This window comes from Dermacentor andersoni, chromosome 3 (genome assembly GCF_023375885.2).
Source record: "Dermacentor andersoni chromosome 3, qqDerAnde1_hic_scaffold, whole genome shotgun sequence".
Classification (NCBI taxonomy): domain Eukaryota; kingdom Metazoa; phylum Arthropoda; class Arachnida; order Ixodida; family Ixodidae; genus Dermacentor; species Dermacentor andersoni.
Window position 1 is genome coordinate 32847513 of NC_092816.1, and position 26480 is coordinate 32873992.

The 26480-nt window shown below is 45.3% G+C and overlaps 1 protein-coding gene across 1 annotated transcript in view; it reads right to left on the reverse strand.

Moving 5' to 3' along the window:
- Positions 1 to 26480, reverse strand: part of LOC126520735 (uncharacterized) — a 168536-nt gene that overhangs the window by 14203 nt on the left and 127853 nt on the right. Inside the window, exons 14-17 of the mRNA XM_055064855.2 lie at positions 19819 to 19931; positions 9679 to 9737; positions 6269 to 6320; positions 1142 to 1209 (exon numbers count right to left, since the gene is read on the reverse strand). Coding sequence (XP_054920830.1) covers positions 1142 to 1209; positions 6269 to 6320; positions 9679 to 9737; positions 19819 to 19931 — 292 coding nt within the window. The remainder of the gene's footprint in view (positions 1 to 1141; positions 1210 to 6268; positions 6321 to 9678; positions 9738 to 19818; positions 19932 to 26480) is intronic.

Genomic DNA, 26480 nt, shown 5'->3' on the forward strand with positions numbered 1-26480 from the left:
TTTGCAAATTTCGTAATTAATCCAGAAATCCAGAAAATCCAGAAAGATATAATATTGCCACCCATCGAATATAGGGGTCCCTGAATCTTCAATAGATATATATTCGGTGTGACGGAGAGTTCCTTTTGGATGACCCGTTAACCCTTTCCGGGCCAACTTGGCTTTGATGGCACAGAAAGCCATCCAAATTTCCCGGTTTGTTTTACGACTGCTTTACTCTGCATGGCTTTCATTATTGCAATATCAGCAGTTCACTTGTCATTTTTTGTTGTCCTTTACTGTAGACTACCTTCTGCGTTCTTGAGCTGCAAGTAGGCAAAGTCCCAAAAGCAATCTCTATAAAGCGCAGTATTTCTTGGAACAGAAGTGAAGCGTGCTTTTGTTATTTATTCTCTAGGCGACGTGTTACTGTTAGTGCAGCCTGGAAAAGAAATCACCGAGCGCTGGCGAAAAAGCGTTTCTGCCGAGCCAGGTCCACGCGAAAGAGGCGACCGGGGGGTCGCGATTGTTTCGCAATCGTTAAGTGCTAAATTGAAGCTCCGAGCGTGACTCTGGGGCATTCCAGGCCTAATTGTTTACTTGGGAGGTGAAGGAATGACGAAAGAACGTTACGATTCTGGCATCGAAAAGGCAACCGTAGACGCTGGAGCCACTTCACTCCGTGCCTTCATTTTTGAAACCCAGATGGCCAGTCGCCCGCTTTGTTTCCGCCAACTGCGCGCTAAAAATAATAGTTTTGTGCAAAGTTGGCTGCATTTAATCGCGCAACGTTCACTCCAAAAAGATGAAACGACTGCCACTCGTCTGCGACACTCAGTAGACGAAAGGAAATCACTGGACGAGTGAAACTGGCATATTTGAAGTATATCGCCAATGGCTTATCGTCACTGGTCATAACATGCCAGTGACGATAAGTCAGTGGCGATACACTTATATGCACACACATAAATGTGTCTCTTCTTTCCTGTCGCATTGGAAAGACTATATATGATGTAGCTCAATGTCTTTCCATAAAGTTGTTCTCTGTGCCTGCGACGTGTTCTGTGCGTCTCTTCTTTGTGTCTGTGCTCTTTCGCTACATCATGTCATCACATGGTACCGCCGTTAGCCGGCAAAACATGCAGCTTAACTGACCACTCACCTGCGTTGTCTATCATCTTCATGATGTTCATGGAGCCGTAGTACCCAAAGGTGGCGTAGTTTCCCATGCTGAAACAGCGAATTGCTGGTACATTAGTGGACAATATAACCAGAGCACAAAAGGCTGTCAGCCTCCGCTCAGCGTGATAGGGTTGCAGATTCCCTTACAGTTTACCTTCGATTTCTTGCAGCCAAAATCAATAGATCGATTGTTCGCTTAGACTGTTCAAACTGGCATGTGGGCGAGATTTGACAGAGCAGATGAGATAGCCAATCTGGATTCCCATAAAGTTTAGGAGTTTCCGAAGCTGGTGCTTTCTCACGTGGCCCTTTTATAGGCCCAGGCAGGGTGCTAACTTTAACTAGTTCGTTATTCCTGCTTAACTTGCTTTAGCGTCACACGGATGCTATTTTCTCGCCGCTTTTCCCAGCCCGTAACCTTCGAGATCCGTGCGGCCTATATTGCGCGCAGTTTTTTTGTTTTCGCAGTGTAAAAAGTTAACCTGACGTTCGGAACGCCGGCAGAGTCTTGTTTACAAGTGGCTTCACAGACCGTATGCTTTTTCGTAACTCACCGAAGCAAATCTGCAGCACAACACTGCGTTGCGATGCTAAGCAAGAGGTCCCGCGAGGTCAGATCGCGGTCATGCCGGCCGCATTTCGGTGGGGGCAAAGTGCAAAAACCGCCGCCGTGTACTGTCCATTGGGTGCACGTTGTAAAGTAACCCAGGTGGTCAAAATTATTTCGGTGCCCGCACTACGGCGTGCCTCATAATCAGATAGTAGTTATGGTATTTAAAGCCTCAAAATCTATAAACTTTGCTAGCCCAGAGTAGTAGTTGCAGTTAGAGTCCCGTTAAGGCAATGAAGGCAGGAGGATAATACGTGATCGATCGTACGTGCCCGCCGAAAAAACAAAGTCGGAGACTGTATGCATTGGATTAAAGAACTCCAAAATTTCCCAGGGAAATACACACTGCTCTTTGGTGCAGATTTTGTACCTGGCATCCCGACTGAGAATATGCAACTTCCTCATCTCGGGGCGAAGGTATGAAAAACATCGCTGAAAACACAAACCTACTGCTGCTGAATGATCTCTGTGTAATCACGCGCATTGAGACCCATGCGCCAAGTAGACACGTACTGTGACTTCACATAAGCGACCGGGGGCCTCAAAGCCATCTGGTTAGTCTTAAGTGACGCAATGAGCACAGACCACCTGCCCATAAAGAATATAAATACCTACCGGCTCCACAAAACCGCCAAACTTACACGAGTGAAAACAGTCAAGGACGATTTATTCAGGCACACGTTGAAGAACACGTGTGGAAGTGAAATCGAAAGCAAGGATAACTCATTCAACTTGCTTGAAAATGTCGAACAGGCTATAGAACTCCCACAGTTACTGAATAGATATCAGGAGGTAATGCGAGACCAGACACGCATCTTCTAAACCTCTGGGCTACACGCCTGCGAGCCCAACAGCGCTACAGACCAAACAGGCAGTCCATTGAAGCAAATATACAACTTAACAAAGCAAGTGCAGAGGTTTGGCGCCATGCGCTGCAGCTGAAATGCGCAGCGTGGAGAGACCATTGCACAAACCTTAACAAAAAAACTGCTCTCCTAGAGATATGGCACAAATTCCTTGGCATTAAAGCAGTCGAAAATTAGGAAATTTAGCTGTGAACATCGCGTTACGTCTTCAGAAGTCGGACGAAGAAGTGGCACGTCTGGCTAATTATTTTCACAACCACTGGACAAGCCATGGGGCGAAATAACTGCTATTGTTGGATTTTCCCATAGCGGAACAGCACTGGGGCATGGACCTTCCTTCTACCATGGACGAACTAAAGGATTCTCTACAGAACGACAAAACTGGCAGTGCTCCCGGCCTAGACGGCATAAGGTATAACATAACCTATCGGACGATTGAAAAGCGAGCCTCCTGACCACATAATACATATTTTCAAGTTTGACGACTTTCCCGAGAAGGAGTCGTTTGTAAATTCAATTTTCGACCCAATAAAGCCATCGACAGGCGTCGTCAGCCTCTGACAAATACCACTAACATCATACGTGTGAAAGTAATGGAGAAGATGGTTGCAAGTCGCCTTAGGTTGGTTCCTCAAAACGAGCGGAATTCTCAACCCACATCAAACCAGCTTTCGAGCTTATCTCATCACATGGGACAATCTCCTCCTCATTAGGGAAGACGTCATGGCCGCCGTGCGTACGTTGATCGACCTAAGAATACTGGTCGCAATCGGTGAAACAAAGAAGGCCTTTGACTCGATCACACATGCCACCGTCAGGAAATCCACGATACGGAGAGGCACACGAGGAGCAATACTACGCTACGTGAAAGCTTTCCCCTCGAATCTTAGAACAACAGAAAGCTGAGTTAGTTGGCAAGGATTCATAATGCAAAGAAGAGGTAAGGCGTGCAGACACGGACACGAGAAGAAGAACACCGGCGTTCGTGTTGTCCACTTCTCCTTTCTTGTGTCCGTGTCTGCACGCCTTACCCCTTCCTTGCATTATTCGCCCCCTCGAAATGGACTTTTGAGATTAAATTCGGTGAGACAATTGATCTGTCCACACAAAACTACGAGGGAGTCCCTCAAGGACTCAAGGAGTCTCTGATAGCAATGGCCCAACTTCAACACCTTCTGCGAGCAATCTATGCCGTTGAGCGAACCAACTATGCTGATGTCGCGATTTGAACAGTGGGAACAGTTGACCATTAAGAAGAAGCATTACGGTGACCATTGGATGTAATTTCTGAATATTTCCGGAAGGCAGGGCTGCCACCATCTCCGAAAAAGACCTCATACGCTGCTTTAAAAACCACAATATTACTAAAACAGCTAACGGGACATAAGTTGCGGGCTTGCCATGCCTGGTTATTTCCCGTAACGGCACCTTAACGGAACCAGTTACGTTCCTTCCACAAGCAGTGTTGTGGGATAATACGCGCGCTCGCCAGCTGTATGTATGTGTCTGACTGGTCTGCAATTTGGAGAGGGTTTTGTCTCATACTACTAGTCAGCTCGGCAAAGGTGTTGTATTGTTTGTAGGCTAACTATTTGTCCACAGTAGTTCCGTCCCACAGGCGCACCGTGCTACCATTCTAGCAGTGTGCGCGTCGCGGATGAGCACGGTAAACGAGGAGCCGGGCCGCAAGCTGGGGAAAGACAGGCCGCTGGAATGCAGCGCCAGCAGAACCACCCTTTGACGGCAATCTTGCTGTTGTTGTGAAATTTGCGCAACCGTCGTTCGGCATTCGCAGGATTACACAAGGAAACCCCCAGGTTATGTTATTTCTAACAGACGCGCGGCACTTTGTACGGGGTGTCTTACGTAACTTCAGACATTCATTAAAAATGTGCAAATGACACGTAGCTAGACAGAACCTACGTAATGTTGTTTGCTGTCGCTTGGAGATACTCAAATAATTCTTTTTCATTCAGTATAATTAGATGATTAGTATTAATTAAGCAATTTCTCATATATTTTAATTAGATTAAAGGTGTCAATGAGAAAATTGTTGAGCAACATGAAAAACAGCCATCTGTTGCTCACACGTGCTGCATAAATTTTTCCAAGCGTGAAATGAGCCCGCAAATACACGCCAAATTGCCGCGCGACTGCCCGCTAGAGGCATCTTGCGTGTATTAGCGGGCTTCTTTCGCGCTCGGAAAAACATTTATGTAGCACCTATCGAGCAACATATGGAGAGTTTTTCGTGTTGCTCTACAATTTTCTCCTTGACGCTTTTCATCTAGTTATATTTGAGAAATTATTTATTAATTAAGATTATTATCCAATTAGGCGGAATGAAAGAAATAAGCTGTCTCCAAGCGACGGAAAACAACATTACCTTGGTTCTATTCAGCTACGTGGCATTTGCATATCTTTAACGTTTGGCTGAAGTTACGTGGCATAACCTATATATATGTATATATCGCAGGGTTGTTGCGACGACTGCCTTTAATTTGATCCTTTCCAATACCTATCTGTGAGAGCTTTGTTAATCGTAAACGCCAGATATACCACATCATGTTCGATACGTTGAAATGCTTGTTTACGTGACGCCGTGTACACAGGGCTTCGCTAGTGTACTGTGTGTCAAAATTTACGCAGTTCGGCTGCAAAATAAGAGCTAAGTCGTGATGGACCTTGCTTTAATCGGGGTATGTCTTTCTTCTAACAATGCATGCTTTCTACAGCATTTCTTTTGCCGATGTACAAGCCGTTGCGAGTAAAGTTCCGTGCAGTGCCACTGTTAGGGAACTCGGCCAAAGCGGTTGAGGCCACACGCAGCGCACGGTTAGCTGGCGGCGCAATCTTGCATTCTGATGCGTGTAACAGTGAAGTAGGCTTTTAAAGCTGACTAGGAATACGCCCACTTATCTCATATAGCAAGCATGATGAGAGTTCATGCCTGACGCTGCGGTTTTCAAGCACTGTTTGAATGTGAACGAGCCCTTAAACCGGAACTCGTAGACTACATTCAAGCGCCATGTACTGTGCCCTGCAAACTGATTGGAGTGACTGCTAGAGGATAAGCGTAGCAATGACGTTTCTTCAACTTCGAGGCGATGCTTCTACAACATCGGCGGGACTACGTGTTTGGGAAATGCCTACTGTAACGCGAGCTGGGGCGTCAGAATTACCACCCACCAAAAATTATACCCCGGTCGCACGGCACTCTTTCGATCGCAATCTAGCCCAATTGGGATAATTTCTCGATCGCGATTGACTCGCTTCTGAGGCTCGCGCCCAAATAAGCACAACTATAACATAATAACCCTATATATACGGAGGTTGGTTTTCCGTCGAGGCTGCAGACTGGGCTTTAGGGTGCTCTGTACAACAGTAGGCAGTTCAGTAGGTCAATTCAGTAGTTTAACATGCTCTGCATTTCACTGAGATCACTTTTGAATTATTTGAGGGATTTGTTTTGTTCAAGCACCGCAGAGATCTTGCGTCCTCACGCAATTCTTAGGTAGTGCGCGGTACTAGACTGGTCACTTCATTCGCAGCGACGAAATAATAAAAATACTGCATCGCTCAATCCTTCCCTTCCACGCAAAATGTATATTTATGCAGAGACAATACTCACTAGGCTGAGCTGTCCCTGTAGAACGATGGTCTGAACATTCCGAAGGGGACAACTGGGGAACAAAATTATTCATAAAGGTTATCCAACGCTCTTGTCACATCAGCTTCTCGATCGGTTCAATTAATTACGGTCCAGCAGCCCCATTTCGAGACAAATATATCCTGAGGAAGACTCCAAGAGGTCTTCACCAGGATATCCAGGTACGCCAAGCATACTTATGGACTACAAGTATGAGTATTGTACCAAAATATTCGCGCATAAAGCGCAGTTCAATTTCAATGCACACGTGAGACAGTGGTGCCTTGGTTTTGGGAACTCGTTACTATAGCTGCGGTGGACCTGAATGTGCGGCAATCGCGGATCCTTGATAATAATAATAACTAATAATAATAATAATAGTAATAATAATAATAATAATAAAGAACTAGCCATAAGTTACTGCTTACAAATCGCAGGAGCAATACAACTACAACTGTTGCAATTTATATGCCTGAACATCGCACAACCCAACGATTGCTCAGCCTATAAAAATTCCGCGCCCAGTGTTGCCAGAACACTGCGTTTTCAATATCCTTAGTTTGTACTAGTTGGTGCATGAGTAACGTCCCCATGTTAGAAGTAGCGCTTTTCATATATCACATGACGGCACAATATACATAGGTACTTCCCATAGATGTGAAAAAGCTTTTACTGATTAAAATTTTTTTCTTATTGTGCCATTCCACGCCAAATCAACTAGCGTTTTTTTTTTTTTTTGAACACCACTGATAAAGCTGAAAACATTTTCCGCATGTTTGCGCAAATTCAAAACCTGTACTTCACGTTTACTTTTGTTGCCAAAAATTTTCTAGAATTACGGCGAAATTTTATTTTTCCTGCAGCTGAGCTAGAAGGCATCAATCTCTTTTTTTTCTAAGGCATGTTGAATTATCCAGTCGTTAAGATGGCGTGCACGGCAAGACGAAATAGCCAAGTTCTGAAAAATTTGAATGCATCAAGTGCTTTTGGCAGTGGCGAAAGCGAGTAAAATTGCCGTTTGCCTTTTCTTTCGCGGAACGCAGGAAAATCTACAAGACCCAGATTAAAAACATAATGGTAGCCCGGTTGACATTGTATAGCCTAAACATATTTGAAGCTTTGAATGTTCAGCAGATCGCCTAAAGAACAACTATATTTCCATTTTTTTTATTTTTGCCAAGAGATTCTTGTTCAGGTAAAAAAAAATGTTGCTTTGGTGATCGGCCTGAAAATAAATGGGATGCATCATTAGATAGCTCTACATGTCTGCTATGCATGTGGGAACTTACAAAAAAGTATTTTTAAACGCAAAATATTTTTCGCAATTTTACGTCAGCCTCGGTTTTTATCGGACGTGCCCTCAAGCTTGCCGGCCTGGCATGAAGACGACAGAGAACGCTGGTATTGTCTGCGTTTTATGCTCGAATGCAATGCACCTTGTGCTTGGTATCTGCCAGGTGCCATACAGCCATTGCACATGGAATACCAGGACACGTTAGCTTCGTCAAGGAGTCCTGTATTTTAAAAGATATGCCACTCTGCAATCGGTGAATTTCATTTCTGCTTTAAGCGGAACACCTGGCCTGCTCCCAGGAACCCAAAGACGATCCACGTAGAAAACTCTTTCCCAATCGCAACTGAAAGAATACGCGAGGATGACCAAACTCTTCCGGTGTATCGTGTTAACGCCGTTCGACAGCCCTTAACATGCTCGAGTATAAAATTCACAGGTGCCCTGTTCAGGCAGTTGTGCTCAAACCCGGTTGACGTCCACTTTTTGCACTCACGGAAAGAAATAAACATGAGCCGAGGCTGCGGCGCCTGACGTCACTTGTCTTGGTATCAAAAAAAAAAAAAAAATGCCAGGTCAGAGTTTGTTGAACCGTTTCTCGGGCACATTCGATCAACAATCTCTCGTTGCTGGACGGTAAGGCTTCATATATCTATGCTGTCTGCGCGATCCACGTACTAAGATTTCAAAAATATTTTTCGCGTTTAAAAAATACCATTCCTTAACTTCACATGCATAGCAGACACGTAGGTTCTAATGAAGTATCACATATATTTTAGGCCGACCACCAAAGAAGCCTTTTCTAGCTCTCAAACGAAGCTTCTTGCAAAAAAAAAAAAAAAAATTAAATTTAGTTCTTTTTAGGTGATTTGCCGAACCTTCACAGCTATGAATATTTTCCGACTATACTATGTCAACCGGGCTACCATACCATATTTAATTTGTGCCTTCTTATTCCTGCTTTCCGAGAGAAAAAAATCGAACTTCGCAATTTCGATCACTTTTGCCGGTGCCAAACGCATTCAAGGCGTTCAAATATTTAAAAACTGGCTATTTTTGCAGTCATGTCACTTCATCAGCTTGCCATAAACACCATCTGAATGACTGGATCACACAAGATGCGATTGGTAAAAAAAAAAAAAAATATTGATTGGTGCCTCCTAGCTCAGCTGGACAAGAACAACAAGTTTTAGCCAAAATGCTAGAAAAGTGGCAATAAAAATGAACGTAGCGAATGAAGTTCGAACTTCAAAAAATGTGTGGAAGTGTTTTAAACTTTATCTGTGACGGTCGAATGAAGGTTGGCTGATTTGGCACGGAATGACCCTATTCTCAATTGTAAGCCATTCTTATTTTGTCTTATAGAAATTTCTTTGTTTGCATATTTGATATCTGCGAATGCTAACATATGTATTTGTCTATATTATTGAATGGCTTAATTACTCTTTTTCAATGTAATATTTTCATTCATTATCTAGATCACTCTTCTGACTTTATATTTGTGCGTTCTTTTTATGTTTTATTGCTCTCAATGCAGATTGTACCTTTTATTGTTTTAGTAAAGAGCGAGGAGTCCCATTACAGCCGTCCACTATGCGACCCTTGTCTCTACGTTAGTGTACTACCTCGTAACTTTTCAATGCACTAATAAACATTCAAGAATTCCTACTAATTGTACGACCCTCAAATTGTCCCTGCTACAACATTGGTCATGATATAAATGTGGTCATGATGTCTGCCGCCACGAGCACCATGGTCACTCAAAGACAGACTGTGCGGGAAAAGAAAAGACAAAACGATTAGCGTTTCCCATTCAAAGCCTGTGGCGTGAGCGACATGAGGTCGAGTCGGACGATTAATTGTAATGCGAGCCTCGGATCGCATTGGCACTGCAATCCGTGGCCACTTCGAGACTTGAGAAATGATCAACCTGCCGACTCGGGGTAATTTCACCCAGAAACTCGCAAGTGAAATGGCGGAGGGCGCAAGCGCCAGTGCTCTTATAAGAGACGCCATTACGTAATGTGACCGCTGGCCCCTCTTCGTCGTTCGAGCATAAGCGAGCCTGTGAAGACGCGGTCTATGTTTCCGGTGCACGTACACATCAAGTTCGTTCCGTAGTCGTAACTGCCGACGTCATCGCTGAACATCAAGGGGTGCCTGGACACAAGAAAAGCGAATTCAGAGTAAGCAGCTGAGATTCAGGCGGAACGTCCGAAAATTTGTCTCATCACAGTCTTTGTTACAACCATCAGCGGGCGCATAATACAGCTGTCCGAAGGGCGAAAGCCAAATGCCACAATCCCTTAGCAAACTTGTGTTTTATATGGCTTTTACTCACTAGGCCTTTTGAATTCGTGCGAGGTTGGACTCCCATTAGCATACGAGGAGTTTCCTGTCGAACGCGTCGCGCGTCCTAATCGAGTTCATTCACCTCGCCTCGACCGCACGTAACAAGTCTGTGAGGAAATTCGAGTGACACAAAATTTGGCCCATGGCAGTGCTCGTGTATAATATATATATATATATATATATATATATATATATATATAATGAGTCGCCCGGTTTAAACTTTACCCCATGTAATGCAATAGAGAGCTTAATTGTTGAAGAAATTTTTGAACAGTTGATGCGCACACCTTTGAACTTCACAGAACAGGGCTGGGCAAAGGTACCTTGCAATTTTATCATGATGCAATACAATATACTCTGGCAACAAGTATTTGAGATACAGATACAAGATACTACCGCAATTACTGTATGCGACACGATACCTTCCGCTTGTATCTTAAGATACTTCGATACACTCGCAAATTTCTCGCTATAGATATATATCATGTAGCAGCAGACACGTATGCACGAAAATGTTTCCTCAGAAATTTCTTAAATCCGACCAACCGTGTTTCATTTGAATAAAATATCTGCTAATATCTCAAACTTCTTGTCTTTTTTGCTCAAAGTATAATATTTTCATTACGAAACAATTTGTTGGGGTTGCTTTAGTTGCTTACCATGCAAGCTCTTTATACGCTGCGCTGTCAGCGGTTTTTGCTTGTCACTTTTGTAATTCATAGTAGTCACGGCTCTGCTTACCGACCAACTCAGCGGGTCACCATGTATCTAATTATAAGAGCGTTAATAATAAGCATCTGCACGATCGCGCAAATACCGCTGTGGAGCTTTACTTTGTGTAAAAGTATTATGGTTTACGCAATACCGTATCTTACGCAATACCGGATCACCGGCCAGGTGCACAGCAGCAACAAGGCTGGTAGCGGACATTTTTAGTGGCGCATCGTGTATACAGAAAGCACATAAAGCTGCAATCGATGGAAAACACGGGGAAGGCTGGAGATGGTAATTCAAGACGATGAGCACAAGGAGAACAAGGTAAAATCAGGAGCCAACGTTTCGAAAAGTGGACTTGTCATTTTCAAGCTGCAATGACGTTTCATATTCTACTTATTTGCTGACGTAAAGCGTTCGTTAGCGACATACTCATTAACATGCAATTATTTTACGATTTTTATTCTACGAGAAAGCTTGCCCAGTCCAAAAGCGTTTCATGTAAAGTTATACAAAAAATTGCTTTTGGTGCTTGTCAGCAACAATCACGTACACAAAGTAGCCACTTTATGCACAAGTTTCCCGGAAGCATGGCCATTTACGCCTTAGTTAACAACAATCAAACTTATATCCACGAGGTCCTTCAAATTGCTGATGTGTGAAAGCCAGACATAAAGCAACCCCATTCTTGCATTCTTCAGACTTCCTAATAAAGCACCACGCGAGAGAAACTTCATTGACGACAATATAGCGGCATAATAATTGTGCGAAAGACACCGTACTCATTGGCTACCGCTGCACAGCACGGTGGCTACGAGCAAGTTCCATGACACCGACGCAACTAAAAAAAAGTAACAGTTTTGCCCCAAAGCCGAAGCATAGATTGCGATAGCAGATTAGTGAGCAACATAACAAAGTTAGGATAACTTTATCGGCCGCATAAACTTGTAAACACAGGAATACTAACCAAATTAACAAGCATAGTGCCAGGCGCACGTAAGCAAACCTACACTTCTATCGATGACCACGGAAACTCGCTGTCAGAACGCCGGAGTGAGGAAGCGCGGAAGCAGTAGTGAGCGAATTGACCTTCGTGCTGCGCCTCACATCAAAGCGAACTAAGCCACGAAAACAGCGCATGGGCGGACTCTGTCCCCGTCGCAAATGGCTCTCAAGATACTACGGCCCGGAGTAGAATACTAGATAGTAGATAGTAGATAGAATAGTAGATACTACGGCCCGGAGTTCGCTTTGATAGAACACGCCCCTCTCCGTACACTTCCCCTGCAGCCTTGCGCGCGACGGAGGTCGGCGCGCTTCCACCCCGCTTTCCTCGCTTGCGTGCGCGAGGTTGAGCCGTGATTTCCCCGCTCACCCTAGTACGATTTCACTCGCACATACAGGATACGTAGCAGCGAGGATATTACCGCGCTTGGACTTTATACGGAACCTCACGGCGACCGCGGTGGCGATGGCAGAAATGTGCCTGCAGTGTCCATACAATTGCTATCGCAATAAAACAAAACAAAAATCAAGAAAACGAAAGCTCGGCTGCGCGCAGACGTTCGCGCGCTTGTTTTTGTCGAGACGGCACCAGTGCCACCACGTCACTCTGCTCCATCAATAGGGACGCGCAGGGCTCATCGTCTGCCCTCGCTGGAGAGCTGTGGCGGAAAGATAAAAGAATGCCTGTAGTTGTATTCAGGTGGCTTAGTGGCAGCAGTATCAGCTTGAGAAGCGGAGTTCGGCCAACGTTTATATTTTTGCACAGCGATGTTGCGTTAGCAGTATCTTGCATCTTAGGAAACACGATACATTCGTTTATGTATCGGAAGTACAGATACTGATGCACTTCTTTCCAGACGTATCATGATACAGATAAAAGATACCCAAATGGTATCGAAGATAGTATCTAAGATACATATATCTTCGTACTGCCCAGCACTGTTCCAGAACATTGGCCATATGGTGTCTTCGCGAAGCAGCAGAAAAAGCAGGCCGTGCAGACCATGACCTCCGAGACGAGACAATGCGCATGTAACAGCACCTGTCTTTCTCATAGGGTTTCATACGATATTTACTAGAGAGAACTCTGGCGCTATAGTGTCTATGAGAGCTGCTATGGGAGCGGTTGACCTAACATAGGAATTATGGGAAGTACATGGATTTGCCGAAACTTCGTCCTATTGGCTTCAAATGGCTTTGTAAACTCGTGATATTCAACAATGTACTACGTAACAAATAATAAAATAAACATTATTGAAATTGTCCGACTGCAGGATTCGAACACAGGAATTCTAACACAGAGACCTGATATTGAAACCATTAAGCCACGGGCGCATGCATCGACAAGCGATGTGAAATGCCCTTATGAATTTATTGCGGGCATGGCAGTGCCTTGAGACGCTTGGTGCGTTTCGATTTGGCCACCTCGACAAGCTCAATCGTTGCAATTAGTAGCGATTGTGCGTGTTCGCAGCGTCTTTTGCATTTTGAAGAGTGCAGATTGCTCTGAAATTTACGACAATGAAGACATATAAAGTGTAATAAACTAAGTCACAAGAATGTCTGAATCCACAAGCACGAAGTCAGACAATTCCATGTACTTCCCATCATTCCCATGTTGGGTCAACGACTACAGCGCCAGAGTTCCCTCTAGTATATTGTAGGAAACTCTATGGTGTTCTCTATGTTAGTGCCCGTGACAGACCAAGACCCCACATTCGTCGAGTTTAAGAAATGAGCATCGCGTAAAGCTTGCCGAAACGCCACAAACTGCATTTGCGACATTTAGGACGAGAGCCCCATGCTACACCGATGAGACGTCGATGCACAGCGTCCCTACCGCTTCGAATTGACATGTTAATAGAATTTGTGGGTCCACGACTAAAACGCGCCGGATACGTTTTCTTTCTGTTCGGGCTTTAAGTGTTGCCTGGCGAAATCATTTCAAGTTAGACGCGAGCGGCTTTTTTTCTCCCTTTTCTCTCACGTGGTAATGGCACGCAGGTGGTGACCGTTCGTGATACGAATATATATCGTAAATGGCACAAGTGGTTTTAGGCATACGCCGTGTTTTTGAGCCACATAAGCAACTTAGAACGAGAGAAGAGAAGAGAAGAGGAGATTCTTGATGATGGGAAGGAAAGGTTGGGGTAAAGTGCAGCGCAGTAACTGTCTCTCAGCAGAGGACACCTCAACCGCGCTGCACAGGGGGTAGGGAATGATTAGAACGAAGGTTTGAAGACAGCGGTGCCAAAAAAGGGGGGAGGAGGAAATAGTTATGCTTTTTTCATGAAACCGTCTGTATTATACAATTTAACGGACACTCGCCCTCTGGAATCGAAAGCGGGGTATCAAGGTGACATGATGTGCCTAGCTGAAAGGAATATGGTAATGCTGGGCCAGCGTTTCTTCGCTGTTACGTCGATCAGAAAAGTCAAGAGGGGAGGTCTCGTTACCTTAACCCCCGTACTCAGCAATGCAATTTAAGTTGAAGCCCATGCTTGACTTAAGAGATGCCTATCGTGAACACGCCGAAGGAAACGCAGTGAGCGTTTTGGGCACGCTAACGCCAGGCGTCATCTAAATCAAGTCAAGCATGGGCTTCGACTTAAGTTGCATTTCCAAATACGGGGGTAAGTCTATAAAGCGAAGCTTTATCTGTACGTTCGGATTTGGTGTGGCTGTTGCTGATGGCTGTTGCTGATGGCTGTTGCTGATGCCTGTTGCTGGGTTGGTCAGTATCTTGGCACATATAAACAAAGACCATATGAGCGGCGAATGAAATTAAGTACCACCGACTGGGCTTTGCATGGTTTACCAGTTATCGTGCACAGAGGTTTAATAAAACGGTGGATAATTTTACGTCAGCGGAAGCAAATACATACTGTCCGCAGTAGAGTTGGCCATCTGCCAGCGGTATTTTTGTTGACAATCAATCACTTCATTATGATTAGTTATCTAACTTGTGCATTATGGTTTTAATTGTCACGATGCCAATGAGTCGCAGGCGATCATAACATCTAATTGGTATGTTTTCAGCAAGCCACTTTGCTTATTCTGTCCCACTGAAAGAAAAAAGGCCGCCAAATATGAATAACACCACGTGACCACGCCTACACCCGCACCAGAAAGCAGCAAGCTCAAACAGGCTCACTCTGGGAGCTGCTCGTGAAGAAAAGGAAAAAAAAAAACAGCAGATATGAGCCGTCTTACAGAATCAGAAACCAAGTTTCAGCAAAGTTCTTTCTTTCGAGCAGTTGCCATAAATATTTCAGTTGCCTGTATTTAAATGATATACGTTAAAATGCTGCGCGCAATATGACTGCTCCTTTCGAAACCTTATCCTCATGCAATGCTTTCAAGCACTTGTTAAGGGATATTCAGAAATACGGAAAAAGTAAAGAATACGGCCGATAACACACTAAACCTTATTTCGTATATTTGTGTGATACTTCCTTATCGCTATCGGTGTTCCGCCTGCGAAATTGCGAATTTTTGGAGAAATAATTCAACACTTCAGAAAACACGAGCAGCATGAACATCGGCTTGATAAAACCAAACGCTGCTTTCTTACGGCTATAGCGCTGCACTTGTCGTCTGCTTCCCACCATGCAGTACCGGTGCACATTAGCTATCGAGCTCACCTATCCCTGTTTCCAGCATGTTTCCAGCGTACGACATCGTGAACACTATCGTGACTGCAGGTCGAAAAATTCTCATAAAAATGTTCCATGGCACTTTCTTCGTTACCATTGTATAGGATCACACACTCTGACCAATGATTTCTGTTGAACACACATACGCACACGCACGCACACGCACGCACACACGCAGGCACGCACACATTTTCCGAGCGCTTCTAGTCGCGTTGACGCATTCGCTGAAAAAAGAAGAATAATAAGATCGCTGGATGAGCTACCGCTTAATTTGCCAGGGCCAATAAATATAGAAGTACTGTGAATGGTTAACGCCTACAACGAAACTAAAAGCGTGAGCAAACCAAAACCGTTGTAATCTTTATGACAGTGCAAGGGAACACAAAAAGGAATAACGTGCGGCAGAGCTGTCAGTCATCATAAAAACGAAATCTAGGTTTTTGATAGCTCTTCAGCCATAAAGAAGTCGCAGCTACGCCCGAAAGGCGAGGCATTGAATTCGAGAGCAAATTATTACACAGCTATGCGAAGCAAGGTTAGTGGAATCATCGACCGTATAAACTGCCGCAAACATTCGCATGCTAGCTAAATCAACAAACACGCTGTAATGCGCGCACCGGCAAACATGCGACTGCAGGCACTCGCTGCCACAACTTTTGCGTGACGAAGAGAGGCAGCCGTGGCGATCGAATTTCGCTTCCTGCTGCATTTCGCTTCAACGCGAACTAGGCGCGTGAGAACACGGCACGAACGGAGTTATCGGCCACCTCGAGTCGCCTCTCTTTGCACCCGCCGCAGGTTACGCCAACGCGGACGGCGACGCCGACGACGGAAATTGGTCTGGAGTGTCCACATAGTTGCCATCGCAACAGAAGCAGAAGTACTGACATTTGGCCATGCCGATACTACTTCGAGAAAGGGGCATTCACTCCAACGGCGGAAGTGTCTCGCTAAATTCGGGGCGGTTTTGCAGCCTAGCGCCGACAAGGTACACAGTGCGCGCACGCTTACCTCGCGCGATGCGACGACTTGTTTGTATTTCTGGTGAGCACTTCTCGACAAGCCTGTTTGAGGGCGCTGCTTTTCGGCGCTGGTTAGGATGCCTCTGCAGCAGCGCTGCCTGGTGGGTGCGCATAAGATCGTGTATTGTTTTTTATATATTTAGCGAGCTTTCTTTGTCAGCCGGAAATCAGCCGCGCAGTTAGCATATTGCTGAAAATGTGCCACTTAGATACTTTACAACTCTTTACTAGGTACATTCACCATTAGATACATAATTCACGAGTTGAGCGATTAATCATGAGTATCTGACTGCCATCCACAACGAAAAAGAAATACTGGCGCGTTGTTAACTCGAATCAACATTATGTGCTTGGTTCTGTCAAAACTCTGTACATGACAGCCGGGACACCCCCTTGTATGATGACCCACAAGTAGTGCGAGAAAGCGCGCTTCTGTGCCTGAAAGCGTGTAAAAAAAATCAACATAAAATTTGGAAATGTATGTCGGCTCATATATATATCTACGCACACCCACCTGGTAAACGAGTAGAACATTATATTTAGCATACTGTCTAATTTATTAGATTTTTTTTTATCTATAGCCATTCGTAGGTACCAGTTGGCGTGTGCGTGTTCATTCTTGGCCAAGCCAGTGCCAGCTTGACACAAGTGGCATAACACAAATATAAATAGCGCGAGAATAAAGGTGAGTTTTTTTCGTGTGTGTGAGTGGTGGACAAACAAACATTGAAGGAGATTTCACGTTGCACAGGCTGAAAGTAAGCGAAATTCTACGCATCGCCCTTAGGTGTAAAACATTTAATTAACCGTTTCACCCAAAGCTTCGCTTCACATAGATTCCATCATGCGCGTCAGATATGTATAATTTGTTTCACTGGCCCACCATGGTGTCGTGGTAGCTTTGGTGTTGCGCTGCTAAGGCCGAGGGTGTGGGATCAAATCTCAGCGCTCAGGCTTAGCAGCGATAGGCGAGAAATACCAAGACACCGTGTTCCGTACATCTGCTGCACGTTTAAGTTTTTCCAGTTGACCAAATTTAATCCGGAGTCCTCCACTACAACGTGCCTCATAATCACAACGCAGTTGTGGCGCGCAAAACCCGAGAGTTTAGGAATTTCTTTTAGCAATAAGGTTTTGCTTGAAAAGTTTCCTTAAAATCTCGGCAAGATTCGGCACCATAAAGACCGCTAGTCGATGCCTCTAGCTTCCGTTTTGGCAGTACACTTGATTAAGAAGGCTGACATGATGCCGAAACAAATAGGAGTATATCTTTCTTTTACATTTTAATGTGTTCAGATAAAAGATCGCCACGTACAGCCTTAGTGAAAGCTCAACTTGGGGCTCTTTCTGTGAGCTACGGAACCTACCGAAAGAATCTTCGACTAGATTAAAGGTGCCACGACATTGAATTTTTAAGCTTGAATTACGTGTCTCCCAGCAAGCTAGCAAAGTTTGAGAGCATTCGGTGCGGTAGAGAATTTGCATTTAACATTTTCACATCGCCGTTGAACCGTCCACGTACGCGGGAGATGACTTCCCATTTGTCTTCTGAATGTCTTTGCCATGCAGCGGCACACTCTCCGCTTGTCGTCTCGCTTGGCTGCGACACGCAACGAATTTTGTGATTAATAACCAATAAAATTTGTTCCTTCTCTCTCTCTCTCTCTCTCTCTTTCCCGTAGCGTGTTTCATAGCGCACGTGCGGCGGCAACGGCGTGTAGCCGAGAGAAGAAAAAAAAAGCGCGTCGTCCTGATAAGCTGAAGCCGGTGTTTTTATACTGTAGCGTTAATGTGACGTTCGGTACTGATCGCCGTATTGGCCCAACATGTCTTCTATAGGAGAACGCAGTGATGGAGCCCGCGCGGGGCAGGGTCGCCCGAGCGAGAGAGATCGCGACTTGGGGGTGGTCTAGTTGGTCCGACACCCTAACACAGCAGCGCTGGGAAGACGAGCGCACAATAAACGTAAGACAGTTTTGTGCTTAGCGTGTCCTCGTCTTCGCTGCGCTGCTCCCTTAGCATGGCGAAGGAGAGAGAAAACCACTAGCCCACCTTCGAGCTCAAGAATGCCTCGGAGGCCCTTTAAAGAAACACTAAAGAGAAAATGAAAAAAAAAAATTATTTCTCCTGTATCAGAAAATTACCCTTCTACAATACCAAAAACACCGCTCTTACCACGATAAGACGCTTGGTAAGTCAGAAAAAGCGCAATAACAAATTCCCGAACCAGCTCACTGTGATGTCATCGATTTTGGAAGCGTCTCGTAGGGCCTAGTTCATTCTTCAGCGGCAAAGCTCGACTACATTGTGTTCTAAAGGAATCAAAGGATGATGATGAACCAAGAATGAAGATGGCGATCGAGTCTCGGGAACGTTCACTGAGCCAGCGAGGCCTAAGTACGATAAAGAAGGTACTCTGAAATCCGCGACATCACAGTGACGTACCGGCGTTGGGTATTCAGCGCTAAGCTAAAAAACTAAAACTTTGACTTTCATTTTCTCTTCTAGTAATCAACCTATATTTCGAAATTAACGTCAAGAGAGTTGTCAAAGAACGCTTTACCCGTCTAAACTAATTGAGTGTTTTGATTTAGCGTCCCTGTAAAGATGGTGTGCGGCATGTACCCGACGTTCTACTACTTGAGCTCGACTAGTGCAAGAGGCCGACATTACTTGCACAAGAAACTGAAGTGCACGATAGGCTAACTGCCAATATTTTTCAAATTAACATTTTAAATTAATTATTTCACGGTACATATTGCAACTTTACGAATTGTAGGCGCGAGTGAACTGGAAGGCATGTTCACTTGGAATGAATTCTGAAGATGACATCACTTTTGAGATAATCGTTGCAAAAATGTGCAGAGAAATACATAGTGTTCCACGTCTTTTTGAGCTTCAATGCATAAGAAATTGCCTCCTTAAAAAAGTAAGTGAAACAATTAAAAGCACATCCTTGTCGCAAATTTGACGGCGCTTATCGCAAGAAGTGGTCTATAGTTTCAAAATTTGTTTTAATTAAATGTGCCTCGTGAACTCAACGGCTTCACTTTGTCAATTGTAATATGTGCCTCGAAAATGATTACATGAACGCTCATTACTGTACTTTCATCATTTATTCAGTTATTTATTTTGATTTATTGTGCAGGTTATGTCCGTAGTTTCAAGTAAGAAAGTTCGATGAGTAGATATGTGCTATACACAACAAGATATTTAAAAAAATTACTATATTAGAAAGACACCTTTTATGTACGTTATAAAAGCTCCAGCGATAAAATTTCCGGTGAGAATCAGCTATTACTAAGTGCACGTCCAAAGCTCGATCCGCAAATTTAGGTTAAGTAAGCAGAAATTTGAGATGTAGAAACAGCAGCGAACCATCACATGTATTTCCCTCGTTCTCCAGAATTTCATGCACAGCTCGGCGAACAGTGCGTTTAAATGTGATCGAACTCTCGTCTTTTGGTTGGCGCTGAAAGAATGCGATCTTACCGTAAGAGGTGTGAGGCTTTAATATCTTCATCTGGATTTTTCCAGTACAAACTCATAAGTGCCTTTCGATTGTTCAAGAATGTGGCATGTGGGGTCTCATCAGTAACTTTTCCCTGTATGAAAAGCAAACGAACGTGAGCTTAGTGATAGAACGCAGCAGCCATGGATACTAAATCCTCTATCAAGTATTAATTATGTAGTAAAATAATCCCATACATTGCACGCATTGTTCTCAAGCAAATGATGGAGTTTACATGTGAAATCCATATGAGTTGTGTGAGAGAAGAGCGGAATACATAAAAAATAATATGGAGTCGTTAAATTGCATACGAAGATCACATAGTAAGAAGAGAGCGCTTTGTTAGAAGGTGGCGTACTAGAACACCTCAGAAAAAGTAACGTTTGGTCCCTCATGGATAGAAGCTTACACAAAGGCAAACGTAGCGCTAAGTACCTCCATTCAGCGTGGGAATGATCGGTGGCAGCTCATGGATTTGTTTTGCCTGTTTTGGCTTCGAAAAACATTTTTTTTTTATTTAACTATCGCAAACTTGTTTTATAGTGCGATTAATCTCATTTAACAAATTAATTTCCGCCGTCGTGCCTTCTTGCAAGATCTGTGGGTGCTTAAAGGAGTAAAAATAGAAGATCAATTACAGCATTGACAAGTCACCCGGTTCACACGATAAACACCTGAACCGCAAGAAACGATTACAGAAACTGGAGTGTCCTTCCTCTACGAGAAAAGAAGACGTGCAGCTGCACGCATGCTACGTTGCAAATCACCCGAAACACCGCTAACATCGACAGCATTGGTGTTATTCTTGTGCACGAGCAACGCAAGTGCTCCGACAACCGAATATAAAATAAGAGACGATTACGATTATAACTCGACCCTCTACGACTGCGTTTCGGAAGGCTTCTTGTCGGCACCCTCTTGCGAGACAACGCAGTCGGCAGGGGAACCTATGAAATAACAACATACTGCGCAGGCGCCGGACAAAGTGAGGGATGCGGTTGCCCAGTGACCTCCTGCGGTTGACAATCATAACATTGCAAGATTGCAAACACTTAACAGCGCGAAGAGTAATATTGAACTCTTTCTAATGACCAGAAGTACACAAGAGAACCGTGTTTAGAAGATAAATCCCCAAAGTACAGCCATTCTGCCCCAGAATACCTCATTACTGCTTGTATTGTAGCCGTACAAAAGACGCTGTCGACGCGGCACGTGTGCTTTGAAAATTTGCTCTTACAAAGGACATTATAGGAAGGCACCTTCGTCGAAGGCGCATGTTTCACCTTCTGACCCGGTGTCATGATGCTGATTGGCAGGCAGTTGGCATCAGAGTGCTTCTGCTCGGACTTGTAAACCACGGGTGCGTCCGGACTTGTAAACCACGGGTGTGCCAAATTCCCACATTCTGAGGCTCCATCGCGCAAGGCGGCCTCAAGATTTTTCTTTTTTTTTTTGGAATTTGCCAATCAACACAATACCTGGCGGTCGCTTACGACTTTGAAGGGCCTACCCCTACCGTGTAGGTAAGGCCGAAACGTTCCTGTAGTCCAGATTTTGGCAATACATTCTTTTTCCGCTGCAAAATGATTGCATGCTGCTTTCGACAGTGACCCATTATAGCGTAAGCCACGACCCTTTCAAGTCCGCCTTTCCTTTAGGCTAGCACAGCGCTGAGGCCTACGCTACTTGAGTCGGTGTCGATTTCAGTACCGGCGGTACCGGCGGCGACTGCAGGCGTTGTTTAAGCTCTTAGAATGTTTCTATCTGCGACGTTTCTCAGCTGAACTCGACATATTATTTGCGAAATGAGGTGGTGCCTGATCGATCGGTTGGTGATCCATCGTTGCCAGGGCAGAGCGCGGAGGTTAAACGTCCACGTTTAACCTTAGAAAAGGCTGACAAAGCGGCTATTATAAAGGGTGTCCCACGTAACATGTGGCAAAATTTTTAAAAATATGCGAGTGCCAGTTAGCTCGACAGAACCGTGACAATGGTTGCCGTCGCTTGGAGCAAGTCAGACTGTCTTTGTACTTTGCCTAATTACACAATTACTATCATTATTTAATTATTTTCAAACATTATAATCAGAGCGAAATATCCAATCAGAAAATTGCAGGCCATCATGAAAAATGCCCGATCCATCTTTCTGTTGCTCAATACGTGCTAGTCTCGCGGCACGTTTCGCAGACTTCTGTGGACAACTTTCAGGTCCGGAAAAACCGTGTAGCACGCAGTGAACAACAGAACTATGGAGCGGGCATTTTTCATGATGGCCTACAGTTTCCTGATTGACAGTTTTGCCCTCACATTAATTTAAGAAGTTATTAATTAAGAATAACTAATTATGTACTTATAAAGATCACGGACGATTAGGTTACTCCATAATGCAAAATTTGAGCGCAGCTATAATAGGTGCTTTCCTTTCGCGTGTCAGTATTTTGTTTTATGATTATGATGGGTGTTTCAGCGAACCCTTCCAAAATTTTTTATAGGTTGCCTGTGGCAGATAGCTCAATTCTAGTTTATGAGCCGGTCTACTCGAAGCGGCGGACACTAATTGCACAATAAATTTATATGAAAAATTGGCTAATTAACAAGAATTCACCAATTAACTTTTAGCTGATTATCTTATCACTCATACTGCAATTTACAAATTCTAGCAGTGGACATCGCAAGGCGGATCCACTTGCAAAGAATTCTCAGGACGACACCAGTTTCGAGGTATAAATTCCCGAACTTTGCGGAGGGTAGCTAGTGACCACGGATCCGGATCATGAGACTGATATAATCAGAAGAATAAGAATGGGCTGGAGTGCGTTTGCCAGGCATTCTCAGATCATGAGTAGCAGGTTGCCATTATGTCTCAAGAGAAAAGTGTGTAATAGCTGTGTCTTACCAGTACTCACCTACGGGGCAGAAACTGGAGCCTTACGAAAAGGGTTCTACTTAAATTGAGGACGACGCAACGAGCTATGGAAAGAAGAATGATGGGTGCAACGTTAAGGGATAAGAAAAGAGCAGATTGGGTGAGGGAACAAATGCGAGTTAATGACAACTTAGTTGAAATCAAGAAAAAGAAATGGGGCATTGGCAGGGCATGTAAAGAGGAGGGAAGATAACCGGTGGTCATAAGGTTTACGGACTGGATTCCAGGAGAAGGGAAGCGTAGCAGCGGTTGGCAGAAAGATAGGTGGACGGATGAGATTAAGAAGTTTGCAGGGACGACGTGGCCACAATTAGCACATGACCGGCGTAATTGTAGAAATATGCGAGAGGCCTTTGCCCTGCAGTTGGCGTAGCCAGGCTGATGATGATTATGATGATGATGATGCATTGGCGTTCCAGTTACTTGTGTGCTTGAGTGCATGAAACGACGTTTTGTTGACAAATTAACTGGAATGCCAATGCATTTCTTCACAAAGTTAGGAATTCATATCTAGAAACTGGTGTCATCTTGAAAATTCGTTCCAAGTGGATCCGCCTTGCGAATTCCACGGCTAAAATTTGTAAATCGCAATATGGGCCTAATGTAATTAGTTAAAAACTTAATTAGTGGAATTTTATTAGTCGATTTTGCATCTCAATTTTTTGTGCAAGTATTGTCCGCCGCTTCGAGTAGACCAGCTCTAACTAGAATGGTGATATTTGGCACAGGCAACGTCTAAAGATCTTTGAAAGTGCTCACTGAAACACACTGTATAGGTACACAATTTATAGCAAGTAGCGCGCTTTGTTTCCATTCAGACCACGCGCGCTACTTTGGCGTCATATCGTAGCTTTCGTCGCCCATCTTGCGCGGCACTACGCTCTCCTCACGCTTTTCGTTCCACCAACGACGAGAGCAGCCCTTCGCGGCGGGGAAATCGTGCCACCAGTGATGGCGGCGACAACACCCAAGGGAGCGTCATGTCGAGCCTTACTCGTAGCCGCTCGCCATCGTCCCTTGCAGGAAGAGTGATCCCCGTTTCCCACGCTGGTAATGCGGACTGACGACGCCGCGGACAATCGTAGCACTATCCACCTCACGCTACTCTGCCCCCCTCCCCCTCGGAAGCGCAGATAAGATCGCCTCCGTTCCTTCATTCCGTTCATCAATTAGTAAGTACAAGTAATTTCCCCTATGCTGTCCTTGGTGTCTTTGTTGGCTTCTCATCATATGGTTAATAATAATCAGGCCCCTCGGTTAACCCCGTTTCTTCTCGTTTACTTACAGAAGTACGACAATGTCACCCACACGTATGCAACACCAGGACGCTATTGCTACTTATTTCTACCCTTTCCCTATCCCTGTTCGCTCATCATAGCCTTTCCGCGCCAAAGTAAACACCGAGTTGCATTCACTCTAGTTAGCCGGCACAACGCTAGAGTGACTGGGTTCCGACCACCCTTCCACCCTCTTTTCTTACCAACGTTTGACACAACGGCCCCGTTCGATCTGTTGCGCGTGGCCGCATAGCACGCTTTAGAACGAGGGAGTCATCTGGTGAGTGATGGCGACGCTGGTCGGAGTGAAGACGATGGCATGACGACGACTACATATGACGACCACTGGATGACGACGCTGGAGTGAGGACGATGGTATGATGACGACGGACTAATCACGACCAAGGTACGACGACGCTGGAGCGATGCCGATGTTAGAGTGATGCCGATTACATGATGACGGACTCATGACGACCACCGTACGACGACGGCGTGTCGACGATGGCATGACGACAATGGGTTGACGACAGTGCAATCGGTACGACAAATTGGCAAAGACGGAGCGGCCGCTAGAGCCGACTTTATCCATATCTTTCTAAATTGCCCGAACAGGCCCAAGCGCCGTGGCGAGGATCACAACACCAGAAGCGATGGGAGGCTGCTCTGCGTAGCTCGCAGCGGGAGCTATAGCTTGGGACAGTGGGCTGGGCCCGTGAGGTCGCCGAAGCACAAATTGTCCGGCCATCTGGAGTGGCCCGAGGGCACATCGTCGCCTTGCTTCCTTCTCTCCCCCTCCCCCTCTCTCACGTGATTCTCTCGTGGATCATTAAAGTTGTTTAACTACCTAGCACGACGGCATGACAACAACTTTATACTGACGACCCGAAGTTTGTAATGGAATGATGACGGTATGACGACGACGGCTCGAAGACGGCGTGATGACGACGATATACAACTACGGAGTGCCAGCAGTAGGGTAAAAATGGCGGGAAGACCACCACGAGATGACAGTGAAAGAATGATCACAATGACACGAAGGCAATGAAATGACGAACACAGAATGACGATTACAGCATGACAACAACGGCATGACGGTGTTAGGGCTCACGTGCGTAGCACCTGCCGCAGCGGCCGCCTTAATTCGCGCTATATCCAGTAATTTGTTTTGTTCTTGCACTGTATCCGGTCACGGCCAATCGGGCCGCTTTAATTCGCATTTGAACCGCTGTGCGTACTTTGACCGATAATGTCCAATCGGGTAGCGTCAATACCCACTACATCCGACTTATGTTCGCAATATATGTCCCGCACCTGCGAACCGGACTGCCTCAATTCACACTATGTCCTGCACAGTCTCTGGCATCGGCCCATATTCTTCGGAAACAAACGCCATCAAAACATCCTCGTGTCCTTGAGCCTGACCTTGTACTGAGCTCGGCCCCGACTTGGTCGTGAAACGCTTCGCATTTAGAATTATGGGCGCATTGCAGAGCAGTCTATGTCACGCTCATTTTGCCCGCTATGGGCGTCTTGCACTGGAGTTTGAGGTATAGTAGCGGCGCCTGGTGGCGGCGCGCGAAACGTTATCTGGGTAGTACCGGCTTGGGTAGTATTGAGCCCTGGCTGTAGCGAAGCACGTTTCTAGCCCGAGTTTTGCGTCGATTCGCACTTTTTTCTGCCTTGTTGCGAGTGCGAAAAGGCTCGTCACTTCTTACAGATCACGCCGACCACGCTGCGAGCTCTCGCCGCAGCCTATAGTTTAACGAAAACGGACGCTCCGTGAGACGTAATGCTGGAAGCAGAAGGAATCGACGACGCCGATCCGGAGAGACCTAGCTCAGCCTCGAAAAAGCGTCGACATATCACCGTCGTTACTTCTGCGTCCTGCGCTGCCATAAACAAGAAGGCCTGAATCCCAACATCATGTTCTACCGTTTTCCTTCAAGGCCTCACGAAGCGAAGCGTCGGGCGCGCTAGGTAAGCGAAACCTTGCGCCATGCTGACTGCTTCGCCTGTCTTGGAGCTTGCTTGATTATCTGCGTTCTAAAATTCGGTCTTTTGCACCTACAGTCCCGACGGCAGACCGACATAGCAGCAGGCATGGCTGGTGATTCACGATTCGAGACCCGGCTGACAATTAACAATTCGACCGGTGCGAAGTGGTGAAGTGACCAGGTGTACGTGTGCAAATGAGCACAAATGGTCGGGCTCATTCGATGAGAATTCACTACTCCACTACGAGCAGCACAGGTTAAGAGAGCTAAATGCGCTCATCCTCGATCTCAAGCCAGCACGTTGAGGCATCGCAGCAAGGTAGTATTCATTGCAGCACATCGATGTTCGAGCGCTGTCATTAAAAGCTCCATCAAGCGAGCAGCAAACGAGTTCGTGCTGCAGCGTGATTCGCACGTACGTTACTGGGAGCTCATATACATCAGTT